General features: G+C 37.8%; 2 protein-coding genes across 2 annotated transcripts in view; both read right to left on the bottom strand.

Annotated features, from left to right (window-relative positions):
- Positions 1 to 17,227, bottom strand: part of SELENOF (selenoprotein F) — a 32,746-nt gene that overhangs the window by 14,723 nt on the left and 796 nt on the right. Inside the window, exon 2 of the mRNA XM_040232390.1 lies at positions 11,243 to 11,410. Coding sequence (XP_040088324.1) covers positions 11,243 to 11,410 — 168 coding nt within the window. The remainder of the gene's footprint in view (positions 1 to 11,242; positions 11,411 to 17,227) is intronic.
- Positions 5,196 to 5,994, bottom strand: LOC120856907 (phorbol-12-myristate-13-acetate-induced protein 1-like). Its single transcript, XM_040232391.1, has one exon. The coding sequence runs from the start codon at positions 5,916 to 5,918 to the stop codon at positions 5,754 to 5,756; it is 165 nt and encodes a 54-aa protein (XP_040088325.1). The 5' UTR covers positions 5,919 to 5,994; the 3' UTR covers positions 5,196 to 5,753.

The following is a 17,227-nucleotide window of genomic DNA, read 5'->3' as shown; positions in this document are numbered from 1 at the left end:
GACTAGCTAAATTAATTCTAAAAGGTAAACCATGTAAACAATGACTAAAGCAAGATAAATGCCGCAATACTGTTTTTCTTCTCATCAGCTCAGTTCAGTCACTCAGTCGTGTCTGACTCTTTGCAACCCCATGAGCCGCAGCATGCCAGGGCTCCCTGTCCATCACCAACTCGGAGTTTACCCAAACTCATGTCCATCGAGTCGGTGATGCCATCCAACCATCTCATCCTCTGTCGTCCTCTTCTTCTTCGACCCTCAATCTTTCCCAGCATCAGGTTCTTTTCAAATGAGTCAGCTCTTCACATCAGGTAGCCCACGTATTGGAGTTTCAGCTTCAACATCAGTCCTTCCAATGAACACCCAGGACTGATCTCCTTTAGGGTGGACTGGTTGGATCTCCTTGCAGTCCAAGGGACTCTCAAGAGTCTTCTCCAACACCACAGTTCAAAAGCATCAATTCTGCACTCAGCTTTCTTTATAGTCCAACACTCACATCCATACAGGAGTACTGAAAAACCACAGCCTTGACTACATGGACCTTTGTTGACAAAGTAATGTCTCTACTTTTTAATATGCTACCTATGTTGGTCGGAAGAATCATTTGCGGCCATACATTTTTATTTTTGAAATCCTCTTTTATTTAAAGCAGAACTTTAGAAAAAAACTGAAAGTAGCACTGATGAAAATGACTTAATGTTAGGTTAGCCAAAGGAAAAGCTTTGACTGCTGAACAGAATTTAGATCTGAGCAGCAACTATTTTATTGGTCTTGTGAAGCCCTGAAAGAAAGTGTAAGTGAAAGTGTTAGTTGCTCAGTCCTGTCCACCTCTTTGTGACCCCACAGACTGTAGCCCACCAGGCTCCTCTACCCATGGGGATTCTCCAGGCAAGAATACTAGCAGTAGGTTGCCACTCCCTTTTCCAGGGGATCTTTTCGACCCAGGGATGGAACCCAAGTCTCCCGCATTGCAGGTGGCAGATTCTTTACTGTCTGAGCCACCAGGGAAGTCTCTTCTGAAGGCTTGCCTGCTCTTAATTAAAATGTAGGAGTTTAAAAATAAGGAAGCATGGCTATAAAATGATGAAATCTAAGTATATGCGACCCACTCTTAAAACAATTACATCACTAGTAGTAAAGAACCTCCCTGCCAATGCAGGAGATATAAGAGATGTGAGTTCAATCCTTGGGTCAGGAAGATCCCCTAGAGAAGGGCACTGCAACCCACCCCAGTATTCTTGTCTGGAGAATCCCATGGACAGAGGAGCCTGGTGGGCTACAGTCCGTAGGGTCACACAAAGTCAGACATGACTGAAGCAACGTGGTGAACACAAACGTTATTTCTTAAAGTCAAGTTTACTCGTTTCACATACATCTGGAGAGGAAAAATATATTAAACAGAAGCTATTTTCTTTTTAAAGCAAAATTTAATCAGTTAATTCTCAGAGAAAATGTTTACAACTAAAACTATGTCTAGGGATCTGCTGATGTTATGAATTTTAATTCATTATTTATCAAAGTCATTCCTATATTTTCTAATATTTTTTAAAGTGCCTGCAATGCTAGAAACAAAAAGCTACAACTACACATGAGCAAATAACTAGAGTACTAAATATTTGTGATCTTATATAAGCTTTTGTCAAGGTATCAGTTTAAGTTACCTTAAGTGTATAAGGCAAACGGTATATTTATTAACACTTTCATACACACTCTGACTGATGGCATTCTTGTATAGGAACAACGAACAAATACAAAGGATTAGGGAAATAAGTTGGGTTTTACAATTTTAGCAAACCAACCTGGTAAATATAATGCTCTAATATCATATGCCTGAGATCAAACTATTCATTTTTAGGTGCTTTCTACCAAATTCTGCAAAAATATAAAACAATGACTGTGTCTAAGGAAGCTTCCCCTAAGTTAAAAACAAGCTAGGTAACATCTACCTTAAATTAGGCTCTGAAGAAAATAAGAGTATGCTGAGGGAGTCTTTTCATAAAGACACAATCACTGTTCCACTAAAAAGCTCAATGAAAATGTACAAAAAAAAAAAAAAAAAGTTTCTCTGACATCACCACAATCTAAATTAGACCATTCTAACTATGAAATCTGAGGAAAAGAACAAAGCTTCTTTCAATATTGTGATAAGAAGCAGAATTTATACACCTAAAACAAGAAGGATTTCATCACCAAGAAGTTAAGACTGTAACAATCAGATTTCCACCTAGAAGCAAATATATTCACAGATATAGAACACACACATTCCCGTACACACTTCAGCTATAAGGATGAATAATTCAGGGTATAGTTTGGGAACAATATATTCAATTCTACTAATACCTAGGGAATATCACACAATGTAAAGAATAATGACACAATGCCACTATATTTCCTGAGGCCAAAATATCCAGAGAATGGTAAAAATGACCCTAAGCTTGAATATCTTAAAGGTAAACAGTTTTAAAAACAAAACCAACTAGCCCCTTGGTAATATGTATAAAGAAAGAAAATGGCAAACAATTTAGTGTAAGTACTCAATTAAAAAAAATCAATATATGTATAAAAAATTTAATAATAAAAAATTAATTTTTGCTCCTAAGTGTTTGAAAAGTATAACCTATATTTCTGTTAATCTGAAAATCTGAGATTGAGATCCTGTTAAAAACAGTTCAATATACATTCAATAGTCTCAAAAAATGAACATGAATGTGCCAAAATGACTCTGAGGTAGTTATGTCTAGGAAATGTGGCTATAAGACAGCCTGGAGATAGATTATGAATTACTTTAAGGATTTATTTCTCTTTTAAATATTACAATCTGTAAATGTGACAGAATGTTTTAACATACTTAGAAGCAGATCCTGATTTGTAAATATCTAAAAAAAAATTAACTACACTTATTTTTCCTATTAAAGCAGGAAAAGCTGCTTTTCAAAAGAAAATTCAATTCTTTGTATGTTTCCATTACCATCCAATAGTGAACACCACTGTCATAAAAAAGGAGGCAATTATTATCATGTACAAGAAAGATTACAATGATCTGAAATAAAAAATAAGAGCCAGCTCAAATTAAATGGTTTCTATTAAAATTAATCACCTAATGTATTTTCACTTTAAAAACAGATACCAAAAGAGCTGCAATAATTCAAAAGTTAAACAGTATACAAAAATGAAGAGCAACAATGTGAAATTAGAACAAAAGAAACTAGGCCAGTCAACGCATTTTTACTTTTTGCCTACTCTCTGAAGAGTGTACTATCTATTTTAGAACTTACTATGGTACCGAGATAAAATTCATGGCCTGCTACAGTACAACTTAACATGTCTATCTTCAAAAAGAAAACTGAAAAGGCAGTTTGGAACTAAGGGATGTATACTTTACTAAAAATTATCCTCTGTCGCTGTCTCTTTTCCCATCCACCATCATTGCCTTTAGGGGCTACCTTGTTCAGTTCAGTTGCTCAGTCATGTCCGACTCTTGGCGATCCCATGAATTGCAGCACGCCGGGCCTCCCTGTCCATCACCAACACCCAGAGTTCACTCAGACTCACGTCCATCGAGACAGTGACGCCATCCAGCCATCTCATCCTCTATCGTTCCCTTCTCCTCCTGCCCCCAATCCCTCCCAGCATCAGTCTTTTCCAATAAGTCAACTCTTTGCATGAGGTGGCCAAAGTACTGGAGTTTCAGCTTTAGCATCATTCCTTCCAAAGAACACCTAGGGCTGATCTCCTTCAGAATGGACTGGTTGGATCTCCTTGCAGTCCAAGGACTCTCAAGAGTCTTCTCCAACACCACAGTTCAAAAGCATCAATTCTTCAGCGCTCAGCCTTCTTCACAGTCCAACTCTCACATCCATACATGACCACTGGAAAAACCACAGCTAGATGGAATTCTTTTGTAGCCTTGTGTTGAGGTTAGCAGTTTCTGAGATAAAAACGCTGGAAAGTGTCCTCACTCTTCCCTTCCACATTTCAATCTGGTTAGTCAATAAATCCTGTAGTTTCTTATTGCCTAAATCTATTTCAGATCTGTCCCTTCTCCATTTTTACTACAGTGTGTTAGCTTAAGCTCCTTCCTGCATCTTTCCTTTGGAAACTGGCATCCTAAGTTCTTTTTCTGCCAACGGTACTCCTCTCTGCTCTGTCAACTATCATTCACAACACCAACAAAAGTTATTAAAACACAAATCTGATGTCAATTTACTGTTTATAATACTTAACTGTCATCACCTGCCTATAGGGTAGAGTTCAAACTTCTTATCAAGACACATAGGCCCTAACTTACGTACCTATTGTTCTCTCTCTTCATAATAAGCTCTCTGATTCATCTTAGATGGCCATCTCTCTCATGATGACTCAGTTCCTTTCCAAATACTTTTCCTTCTGCCAGAGATGACCTTCTCCTAATCACTTTCCAACTTATCATAAGCATCAACTTCTACATAAGCAAGGGGTAATGTTTACCTGACCTGGCAAATGGTTATATCCTTTCTTCTGTGGTGCTTTTATACCATTTGTTTACAGAATTTATCTCTGTGAATTCTTACTGTTTTTAGTTCTTCTGTTGGTCACTTCCATAGTGATTAACATGGTTGTATCTATAGTTCTTGATTATGCCAACTTTAAGAAATTTATTGATTCCCCTCCTCCTTCCATTTTTATTTAATTTCTAATTTTTTCGGTAGCAGTTACATTACTGGATATTCCGTTTTATCCCAGCAGAATGTCCTGCCAAATGCATTCCAGTAGTCCAATTTCCATGTCTATTTCTTTGAGTCCTCTAGGACAGTGACTATCGTCTTATTTTGGCAAAATATCTTATTTTGTCTTATCCTCAGAGCATACAGCATGAATTAATATTTAATATATAAACAAAGTTTACTTTGACTCTGAAGTAGGTATGTCTAAAAGAAATGCAGTTATAAGACAGCCTGGAAATTGGTTATGATTATCTTAAGGGTTTATTTTCCTTATAAATATTACAATCTGTAAATGTGACAGAATGTTTTAACATGCTTAGACAGAAGCTGATTCTGATTTGTAAATACCTAAGAAAACTGACCACATTTATTTTCCATATTAAAGGCAGATGAAATGCCCCATATAGAAAATATAAAAAATAAATTTAAACTATTTTCAGTTCAACTGAATAACTGCACAAAAGAAACTTTAAACTTTTCTTTTTTTTTAAACTTTCAAATTAGTTTGTATGTTGTAGTGACCTATGAAATTAACATTTACTATCACATTCAGTGTTCTCAAAAAAAAAAGTTTTACTCTTAACAAAATAATATACATAAACCAAAGATCACACACTGTTCTGTCATTGTCCCCCAAAGTAGAAACAAACGTGGAGTGTATTATTCTGTTTCTCAGCCCCTGACCATAGTCCATAATCATTTGTCAGCTCCTCTTACACTGGGCAGCAACCTTCAGCAAAAATACTAGAACAAGTCTCTAAACAAAACCAAAATGTATAAAGAATTGATTCCCCATGTTCAAAGCTCCTCCATTTTTGTTTTAAAATAAAAAGTGGATTTTTAATGTTCTCGAATCCCAAACAACAACTTCTGGCAAACCTCCGACAAAAATTCATGTATCCATCTTCATTTCCAAGAGCATTCAAAGGCAACTGAGAGTTCCTTCACATTCTTTTCCATTACAAGGCAGTCTCTCCTCTAATTGATGAAATTTGCACCTAATGGGAAATCTTCCTTTGAAAGATTTCGAATCTCCTCATTCGAAAGCTTAAGTCAAGTTCCTGAGGGGAGGAGTTTGGATATCAGATTCACAAGTTTCTGCCGGAAATTCAGTTTGTCTCCAATTCTCCTCAACTGAATGGCACACTCAACTTCAGGATCTGCCGGGACCCGCGTGGGGCTCGGCTGGGCGCTCCTACGAGCCCTCCTTCCAGGCATCTCTGCAGACGGCCGTCGACGGACCGGGGCAACTCAGGGATGCAACCCGAGCACCTCGGGTCTGCAGGACGCGGGCTGCGAGCGGGGCGAACGGGCCGGAGACGAGGGTACGCACAGAGCAGGAAAAAACGGAACCGCGTGCCTGCGAGAACCTCGCAGCTCTGCGATCGCTGCCGCCCGCGCTCTAAACTTTTCTTACACAAATATATGACACACATGTTTATTGTCACTTGTTAGCTGTATGACTTTAGGCAAGAGCTCCTTGTCTCAAACCTAGCTATGAAATGGAGATAATGGTACTTATCTCAAGGAGTTGTTCTAAGGATTATATGTTACTTCATATAAAGGCTTGGAAGAGCACCTTTATATAATAAGAACTTAATGAATGTCTGAAGCTATTATTAAGTAAATTTATGTCTTTATTTAGTCTTGTTGCTACTCACGAGAGTTACTGATTTCTTACACTGAATTTGAACTGTTGCTAAACACTTAGTTTAAAAAAAAAAACTTCCTGAACAGTGTTTTTATATTAGAATAACCTGTTGAATTAAATTTGTTGCCTTTGAAGAAATCAGTTCATAGATTTGATGCGATGCACACTACAAAAGTGAATCTATTTTAAGCAACGGTGAAATCTCCTTAGCGACTACAATTTCACACACAGCTTAACCTCCATTTCATCCTTCTATGCTTTACACATCAGTAGCATTCAGCTTCTGATAGGCTAAAGCTTAAAATTTGCGACTGTTTTGAATAATGCTGTTTAAGCTGACTTCTAAATTACTCTAAAGTTGGCTACAGAATTTCATATATTATTTCTTAGTAAAAAGAGCCTTATTCAAGGGTGAAAACTTATGAAATATTGTAAGCTAAAGGCTGAGGATTCAGAAACATTAAAAAAATAGTTCTGAACTTCAAAAAGCATAAAACACTGGGAGAAAGAAAGCCGGACATCAGATACAATATAATGGAGTTAACTGCAAATCACAGGCATGGTTACGTGCTTTGGAAATGCAGTGGCGGTTGGTGGTTTAATTGCTCAGTCATGTCTGACTCTTGCAACTCCATGGACTGTAGCCCGCCAGGCTCCTCTGTCCATGGGATTCTCCAGGCAAGAATACCAGAGTGGGTTGCCATTTCCTTCTCCCGGGGATCTTTCTGACCCAGGAATCGAAACCAGGTCTCCTGCATTGCAGGCAAATTCTTTATTGACAGAGCTATGAGGGAAGACCTAGGTGTAGCTTAATGTAACTTGGAAGTGGCAGTGGTGGTGGCTAAAGAGGAGAAATTGGGTAAGACTTCCCAGCAAAGGGGACACTTGAGCTAAATCTTTAAAACAGCTTAAGTAGAAGTGGTTTACTCTAGTAATTGAGGGGAAAAACCAGTCTGTTCTTTACCTAAGAGCGCCTCATCCATCTGCTCCCTGGTGTAACTTCTCACATGGCTACTGTGGCAGCTTTTGTGGCAGTTCTTACATTATTCCATTATCCTGGCTAATAACTGGTTAGTGATCCAACCTGAGCTAGTAACAACCCTTGTCTAAAATACTTCAAAAATGTAACAGGAGAATTAGTCCTTTTCTTGTGGGAAAAGTTGTAAAATACAACAAGCAAGAACTGGCAGTTGTAGGTTTTCCCACCACAAGCAAAGAGTCAGTCAGTAGTAAACAGTTCCTTCCCTTCCATCTTAAGATTCTATGTACAAAAAGCAGAAGTCACTTACACTACTTAGTAAATACTAATAGCACCAAGATTTAAACATTTTTCTTTCAGTAGTTTACCGTTTTTTTACTTTAAATTACATATTAGTATACAGTGGTAAAGAATTCACCTGCCAATGCAGGAGACATGGGTTCGATCCCTGGAGAAGAAAAATGGCAACCCTCTCCAGTCTTCTTGCCTGGGAAATCTCGTGGACAGAGGGGCCTGACGGGCTACAGTCCATGGGGTCGCAAAAGAGTTGAATGTGACTTAGTGACTAAACAACAACAAATTAGTATGCTCTTAATAATTCAGTCAATATCCTTATGAGTGTTTATAAATTGTACTTAAGTACACAGTTATGAGCAAAAGTAGTTAACAGTAGTAAATGAGCTAACCAAAAAATCTTGTTCTAGTTATATTTGTGATGTTTACTTAGGTCCTTTACGATCAAAAGTGAGGGAGAAACAAGACCAAATACAAACAATATAGGAATATCTACTTGCAGAATAAGGGATTTAGAAGATATTTTCTGCATTTATTGGGAATAAATACATTTTTTAAAAGCAAATTTTATGTTTTTGCCTATCAAAGGCTAAATTTAGCCTGAGTGTATGCATCTGAAAAATGATTAGCTTTATCCCTGAACAGACCTATAAAGCATGCAACTAAGACAGAACCAAAATGAGTATTCAGGTAACATTTCTTTATTATAAATTGCTAAGACAGTCCTGCAAATAAACTACAAATTTCCTCTTCTACAAAATTTATATTCCCAATGATTTACACACAGCCATGTTTAATTATTTTTAATATTTTTGACATAAGGTACTAGTCTATAACGCAGGTTCAAGCCCCAAATCTGGAATATCTCCTGAAAAAGGAAATAGCAACCCACTTCAGTAACCTTGCCTAGGAAATCTCATGGACAGAGGAGCCTGGTGGGCTACAGTCAATGGGATCTCAAGAGTCAGACATGACTTATATAGACAAACTAGTCTATATATTGCATATTTTTACTTTTGTTAAAGTAGAACTAAATTAAACTATAATTTCAAAATTAAGCCTTAAGCCAGAGTTGAAAGAGACAGAAAAGCTATTGTATATATTGTTGCCTATGATTCAGTTCAGCTCAGTATAGTCACTCAGTTGTGTCCAGCTCTTTGCGACCCCATGGATAGCAGCATGCCAGGTCTCCCTGTCCATTGCCAACTCCTAGAGTTTACTCAAACTCATGTCCATTGAGTTGGTGATGCCATCTAACCATCTCATCCTCTGTCATCCCCTTCTCCCGCCTTCAATCTTTCCCAGCATCAGGGTCTTTTCAAATGGGTCAGTTCTTCGCATCAGGTGGCCAAAGTACTGGGAGTTTCAGCTTCAACATCAGTCCTTCCAATGAATATCAGGACTGATTTCCTTTAGGATGGACTAGTTGGATCTCTTTGCAGTCCAAGGGACTCTCAAGAGTCTTCTCCAACACCACAGTTCAAAAGCATCAATTCTTGGCACTCAGCTTTTTTTATAGTCTAATTCTCATATCCATACATGACTACCTATGATTATGTACCAATAATCCAGAGAGCAGTACTGCACAGATTAAATTAAGCATACCACTTTTATGTAAGAATATGGTTTATATCTACATGGAGGCTTGCCTGACCTGCCATACTTTTATATTTATACTACGATTTTAAGTGTTTTGGTTTCACCAGGCCTCTTAAAGAAAATCATTCACTGATTTTGTCAATCACTGTCCTAGCAAATACTTAATGAGAGTACATCTTATAGATTACAGGCAAGGAGTTGAGAAAAAGCAAGTACAGTATAAAAGGTATATTAGGATACAGGCTCACTTGCACTTATATATAATAAACATTTCAGTTTGTGTGATTAATTAGGCATGTATTAAACAGTGGCCTATTTCCCCATGGATAATGCTGAGCTGTAACTGCTGCAAAATATCAAGATATCAAACACAGCTCAATTAATAATGAAAACTGCACAGGAATATGATTAATTTGAGAAGTGTGTGACTGAAGTTTGGTTCTACTAAAATTATATCACAGGGACTTCCCTGGCAGTTCAGTGATTAAGATTTTGCACTTCCCTTACAGGGGCATGGGTTTGATCCCTGGCTGAGGAACTAAGATTCTGTATGTGGCACGGTGTGGCTTAAAAAAAAAAACAACAACAAACAAACTCACAAAATTTGTGAGAAGAATTACTGAGAAAGGGCAATTAAGTAAAAACAGCTTTTATATGCACTTAGTTTATAGTTTAGGCATATTTGATATCAGTCAAAGGCTAGACTTTCTTAGCTTACCCTTAATTACAAAGGGGGTGTGTGATAAAGATTATTTCTTTTAAAACACCCCTTGTTGTTCAACTCATCTCAGTTTGGTGTCTCAGGAAATAATTACTGTTGGCTGAGTGGCTGTACAGACCATAGAATAACAGCTTAAAGATGAGAGGATGAGTCACACTGCAGCCACTTGTCTCATGTGAATATATCACTGAAGACACAGAACAGAAAACAAGGAAGGAGCCTACTAATTAGGTCCTATGTCTTAAGTCTATTTAAAATCAAGTTTTAAAAATCTGTTTAGATTTTACTTACTTGCAATAAAGACTAACTTTTATATATGGGAATCTTCTAAATATTAAAATATATTATGTGTATATGTGAACCAAGAAAATGGAAGCCACTGTCGACATGGAAGCCATATCTGGGATGCAGGAATTTCAGGTTTTCAACTGAGAAATCAAGCGTAACTTTCGGTTGAATACTGACGTTAAAGCGTGTCTGCTTGTTTTTCTTACAAACCTATAAAACTGTACTCATTGTTAGAAATAAACCTTTACTATCTAATAATGAGAAGATACTATTTGAAAGCTTTACAAACCATAGTGCCTCAAACAGGATTCAATAAGTAAAATTGAAAGAATATTAAAAGGAAACAAAGCAGAGAGATGTTGACATTTTTTCTCAAACACAGGGACTTCATTAATTCAGCTTGATTTGGATGATATAAGTGACCTTTTCATGATAATTTTTAAATTAATCTACAGGTCTAATGAAAAGATTTAAAAATTGAGCAAGTTTACTGTTAATTTGAACAGTGGGTAAAACCATAGCAGATTTTACTGGATACCTAGTCTTGGTTGTCTTTAGGTGTTAAAGGTGAGAGTAGGTATCAGGAAATATTAGTAACAGGTGTGCAAATTAATAGACCATATTCTTTAGTTAACCATATAACTTACTGTTGACAATTATGTACATGTAATAGGTGCTTTACTTTCATCTCAAATTTCATTGTAAGACTGGGTTCTTATTGTAACTGAATAAAAACATCTAGTTAATTATTCTTTGGCTTCATGTGGCCAAAAGGAAGGAAGACTGGACAGCACAGCCATGGCAGGATGGTCTACTGGTCTATAACCATACTTTTCCACCTCATTTGCTTTGACTGATCTAATGCCCCAAGCAAGAAATCAGTTGAGTTTCTCAAACTACAAAATGCAGAAGCTAATGACTTATTTGTAGTTAGATTCATTAGGCAATTTAACATTTTACCTCATCTCAACTAAATCATCTAATGGAAGAGAGATACTAGAAAGCAGTACCTTTTTAGTTTCAAATTGTGCTTCTTCCTGACAGCACCCTCTACAGTCAGGATCCAGCCGCAGAAGGTTGAACTGTCCAAGCAAATCACAGGAGCTGCAGAGCAAGTTGCTGGAGAAACCTAACTCTCTGCAAGACTCTGAGGAAAACTCTGCTCCTAATGCAGAGACCTGAAAACAAAAAATAAGGGGGAAAAAAGTCATTTTTACATTACAAAGCTTCCAAAAAGAACAAGCTAGAGTTGTCAAAATCTGACACACATACTAGAGACTTACTGAAACGCCTCATTTGGAGACAATTTTAAAATTATTTTTAAACTCTATAACCTTATGAGTCTTTGGTTCTTCCCATCTCCCCCCATTTTTTTTTTCTTAAAAACTTGTCATATTGCAGTTGGCTAAAACATGGATTCACAAAAAAGATCATATATTATTTTTTTGTGATATACATACATATATATCTTGAAGAAAAATGAATTTTCATTTCAAGAACTTAGGATCTGCTTGCCCTCTCCTCCTTCTGATATGCATCTCCTAAATGTTCCCCATTTCTATTTTTAGTTCTCTCTTTGCATATTTTCCATGGAGAACTACGTCTTTTCCATGGCTTCAAATATCCATTTATTAAAAACTCTCAAGTCTTTTCTAAGTGTCAAGCTTCCAACATCTTCTCATTTAGATATATAGACACTGCAAATTCAAAGTCTCCAACAGTGAAACATCTTTTAAAAATCTATTCCTTCCAATGTACTCATATTCAGAATATCTTAGCAAAATGGTCCCATTTTCCCTGACTACCCAGTCGTCCAGGTCAGTCAACCTAGACTCCACATTCTTCACCATTCTTAGAACCAAAAAAAGCAGAGACATTACTTTGTCAATAAAGGTCCGTCTAGTCAAGGCTATGGTTTTTCCTGTGGTCATGTATGGATGTGAGAGTTGGACTGTGAAGAAAGCTGAGCGCTGAAGAATTGATGCTTTTGAACTGTGGTGTTGGAGAAGACTCTTGAGAGTCCCTTGGACTGCAAGGAGATCCAACCAGTCCGTTCTAAAGGAGATCAGTCCTGGGTGTTCTGGGAGGACTGATGTTGAAGCTGAAACTCCAATACTTTGGTCACCTGATGCGAAGAGTTGACTCACTGGAAAAGACCCTGATGCTAGGAAAGACTGAGGGCCGGAGGAGGGGACAACAGAGGATGAGATGGCTGGATAGCATCACTGACTTGATGGACATGGGTTTGGGTGAACTCCGGGAGTTGATGATGGACAGGGAGGCCTGTCGTGCTGCAATTCATGGGGTCGCAAAGAGTCAGACATGACTGAGCGACTGAACTGAACTAACTGAGAACCAATCAATTAAGTTTTAACAATTCAAAGAGCTCTCAAGCCTCAAGTCTCTCAAAGAACTCTCGAATCTTTTCCTGCCTCAGTGGCTTAAATGGTCAGCTAGTCCTACTTCTCATTACACTTCCAATCCCATTCTACTTTTCAGCTATAATGGATTCCTATAGTACCTAAAAATACAAAACCCTTACTCAGACACACATTTATTTGCTCATATTTTTTTTTTATGCTAGGCTCTTTTATACCTTTCCACCTTGTTAAATTCTACTTAATCCAAGAACTTGATCAGTATCAGTTTTCTTAGGAAGCCTTCTCTGAGAAAAAGCAGATTCCAATCTTTAGCCACTATCTTTTCTAAGAAATTTATGCATAGCTGTAAAACAGCACACTCATGATACTGTAAACCTATGATTGTTTGATTCCCCAATAATACTGTGAACTCTTTTAAGGGCAAGCATTAAGTTATTTCTTTGCATTTCCAGCACTTGGCTTCCCAGGTGGCACTAGCGGTAAAGAATTTGCCTGCCAATGTCGGAGACTTAAGAGATGGGAGTTTGATCCCAGCATCAGGAAGATCCCCTGGAGGAGGGCATGGCAACCCACTCCGGTATTCTTGCCTGGAGAATACCATGGACAGAAGAGTCTGGAAAGCTACGGTCCATAACGTTGCAAAGAGTCAGACGTGACTAAAGCAGTCGACCTAGCATGCAGGCACATGCTAGTTCTCAGGTGTGTTAAGCAGATGAACTGGTCAAAACCACAGACTCAAGTAGGGGGAATTTCAGATTGACTGTAACGGGTTGATCTCCTAGACAAAGAGTCTGCAAATTTTATGTAAAGGGTCCCATAGTAATTGTGTTAGGCTTGTGTGGCTATTGGAGAAGGAAATGGCAACCCACTCCAGTATTCTTGCCTGGAGAATTCCATGGACGGAGGAGCCTGGTGGGCTACAGTCCACGCGGTCACAAAGAGTGGGACATGACCAAGCGACTTCACTTTCACTTGGGTGGCTATATAGTTTCTGTTGGAACTACTCAACTCAGCTACTGTAGCACAAAATCAGTCACAGACAGTAATAAATGAATGTGTGTCTGTGTTCCAATAAAACTTCACTTACAAAAACAAGGATTGCTGGATTTGGCCCACCAGCTAACTAAACAAGTTAATAAAACCAAATCGCGTATCTCATTGTAAAAAAACTTTATTGCTGGCATACTCCTCCAGAATGCTAATCATACCACTGGCCTTACATTAAGTCAACATCCTAATTTAATACCTTGTACAAACATCCTTTACCTTATGTAAATAATAGGGGACAGTATATATCATAATGTATCAAAATAGATCAAGTGTACCAGTCTAGCCAGAGGGACCTAAGACCCTTGCTCCTATACTAATACTTTGAATACAGTTTATTTACTTGTAAAGTGATCTGCTTGATCTATTTCACAGGTTAATTTCTATTTCTCCAAAGATGGCCACACCAAAATATATACATCATCCCGAATGACTGGCAGGGGCTTGTGACTATTCTGACAAACATAGTGTCAAGAAGTGATAATTATGTGATTTCTGAAGGTAGGCCATAAAAAAGGAAGCCATCTCTGCTTGATTAGGGCTTGCAGGTGCCGTGTCTGTTTCTCTAAAATACTCACCTTTTAGCCACCATGCTGTAAGATAGCCTAAACTACAGAGAGAATGTGGAGAGGCCCATGCAGAGAACAGCTGAGGCTTCCAGCTGACAAAGAGCATCAACTACTAGCTGTGTGAGTAAAAAGCCTTCACACTTCACTTTTTAGTCTCAGGCTGAGGTCTGAGACACCGTGGAACACACAGTCATGCTGTCATGCCTGTCTGAATTGCTAACCCAAAGAATCTGGGTTAAAATAAACAGGTGATCTGTTTTGTAGCCATGGTAACTAAAACAGGCAATAAAAGAGAAATCACTTTGAAACAGTGAACTGCTAAACAAATGTAAGAAACTGTTACCAAAGCATGTTTTACAAAACAAGCATCTCAAATGAAAACTCATGGGATCGTAATCCTTGGTTTTATTCTGGCATTGACTGAGCACCTACTGACAGGTAGAGTGAACATGCGAAACGTACTTGAGTCTGATGACATCCTGATTCAAATACCAACTCAGAGCAACCTTACTTCTGAATAGGAATAATTACCACTTACTTCACTTCACAGAGTTTGGCTTCCCCAGTGGTTCAGAGGTTAAAGCATCTGCCTGCAATGCGGGAGATGTGGGTTCGATTCCTGGGTCGGGAAGATCCCCTGGAGAAGGAAATGGCAACCCACTCCAGTATTCTTGCCTGGAGAACCCCATGGACGGAGGAGCCTGGTGGGCTACAATCCACGGGGTTGCAAAGAGTCGGACACGACTGAGCGACTTCACTTCACAGAGTTTGGAGGATTAAAGGAGAAAAAGTACAGAAAGCATGTAGTATCCTGTCCAGTACACAGTCAGTACTTAATAAATGTTAGAATTATTCCTTCCACTGTGAAAACAAAAACACTTTATATTTAAATCATTATAATAGACACGGCTTAGAGATAAGTGTAGGGGAGATAGAAGGTATCGTTAATTTCATGAATGAATCTTTTTTTCTACCATAATTCATTTTTTGCAGACTTGAGGCTTTGACTCAAATAAGAACATCAGAATATATTTTAAAACACTTTATAAGTACAAAATGCTAAATAACAGAGGAGAGTTCAACTATAAATTACACCCACCCATCTTTTTATTACATAAAACTAAGTGAATAGCATTTAAACGTACACAGTAAGGTCAAATATTACATTTTATTTTTTGTTTTACTGTTATTATTATTTTTGGCTCTGCCACAGTGCTTATGGAATCTTAGTTCTCCAACCAAGAACTGAACCGCGCCCTTGGCAGTGAAAGCACGGAGGCCTGGATGACCAGGGAATTCCCCTAAATTTTATAATAATTAGCCACTCTTGTAAGAAAGACATGGATTTTAAGGACAGGGTGGGATAATCCTGACCGGGATAACTAAACAGTTTACAACTTTCTCCAATTTTAAGTAGGATTGACAGGCTAAGAGACTATGCGTTATTCATTTATTTTTCTGGTGTTACTGAGTTCTTTAAAAACATGAGGGTTGTTGGCGGAGAAACTGTAATAACTATAACGCAACATTACTCCTTTGGGCAAAAGTCTGGTATTGCTATACATTTTACTACACTTACACATTCACATGATTAGTTGTCTCTTTACTCAGAAAACTCACAGGGTTCTCACATAGTAATTTTGAAAAGACTCAAATCTGAGATAAAAGCAAATACGTGGGTTTACAGATTAGACCCAAGAAAATAAGTACCAGAAACATTATGACAAGCCATAATGACAAGCTCTTACAAAGCACCGGATACTTTGTAAAGTGTTGCTAAACACTTTACATCATTATTTCATTTAATCTTATCCTCCTATGAAAGAGGAGGTATTATCCTTACCTTAGAAGAGAAAAGAAAAAGTGAAGTCTCTCAGTCGTGTCTGACTCTTTGCGACTCCATGGACAGTAGCCTGCACCAGGCTCCTCCATCCATGGGATTTTCTAGGCAAGAGTACTGGAGTGGGTTGCTATTTCCTTCTCCAGGGAATCTTCCCAACCCATGGCCCAGGGATTGAACCCAGGTCTCCGACATTGTAGACAGACGCGTTACCGTTTGAGCCAAAGGCACCAGGGAAGGTATAAATGAGGCCAAAGGAAATCAACAACAGAAACTGCTCAACAGACACACAGAATCATGAGAAATCATTATTTTAAGCCACTATAGGGGGTGCTTACACAGCCACAGATAATCAAACAGTTAAAGAGATAATGAGATTGGAAGAAGTCAACTTGAAATGTTACTCTTTATCTTTTCATGGTGGTGAATATAAATTATCTAAGACTGACAAAAATTCTTGAGTACAAAGTTTAGAAAGGGGTCTTCCAGTAATTTCTAAGGCACCAAATGACTGAATAATGAAGTATTATAAAGTTAATGAGAGAAGAATCCACCTTTCATGTAAGGCTGTAAAAGTAAACAGGCAAGATCTTTAAACTCCTTAATGAAAGAAAAGCCCAGGTGTTTGTGGAGGCCTTCCATATAGACCCTCAATCCTCCAAACCTTGAATAAATTAATTAAACCAGATTTCTAGAATACTCAGCAGACTCAATACAGAGAACACTTGAAAAATTAGGCTGATAAAAGACACTTGTAAAAACTCCAACTATGGTGCCTATTAAAGTTTTATTATTCACAGTTAAACGAACTAAAAACTTCTAATAAGTCGTTTGTGGGTGAATAGGAAAAAAAAGTCGAAACTAGCCTCTTCCCATTCAAATATAAAGAAGGTATCTCTTCTGTTAATGGATAAAAACGAAAAAAAAACCAAAAACTTGGTTAGACAACGATCGATTTTAAGCGAGATGAAAGTTATCATTTTAGAAAATCAATTTCAAGAATAAATTATGTTTTAGTATGGCGTAGTTCCTTTTACTGCAACAGAGTTGTTTAAAAACCACAAATGATACTGAGGTGTACCCAGCGGCCTGTGAGTGCCAGAGAACAGAGGTAAAAGACTAAGAGTGACTTACAGAGACCACAAACAAATGACAGAA

This window comes from Oryx dammah, unplaced genomic scaffold (genome assembly GCF_014754425.2).
Source record: "Oryx dammah isolate SB20612 unplaced genomic scaffold, SCBI_Odam_1.1 HiC_scaffold_28, whole genome shotgun sequence".
Taxonomy (NCBI): domain Eukaryota; kingdom Metazoa; phylum Chordata; class Mammalia; order Artiodactyla; family Bovidae; genus Oryx; species Oryx dammah.
Note: the sequence above shows the minus strand (reverse complement) of the source record. Positions and strands in the feature narration are given on the sequence as shown.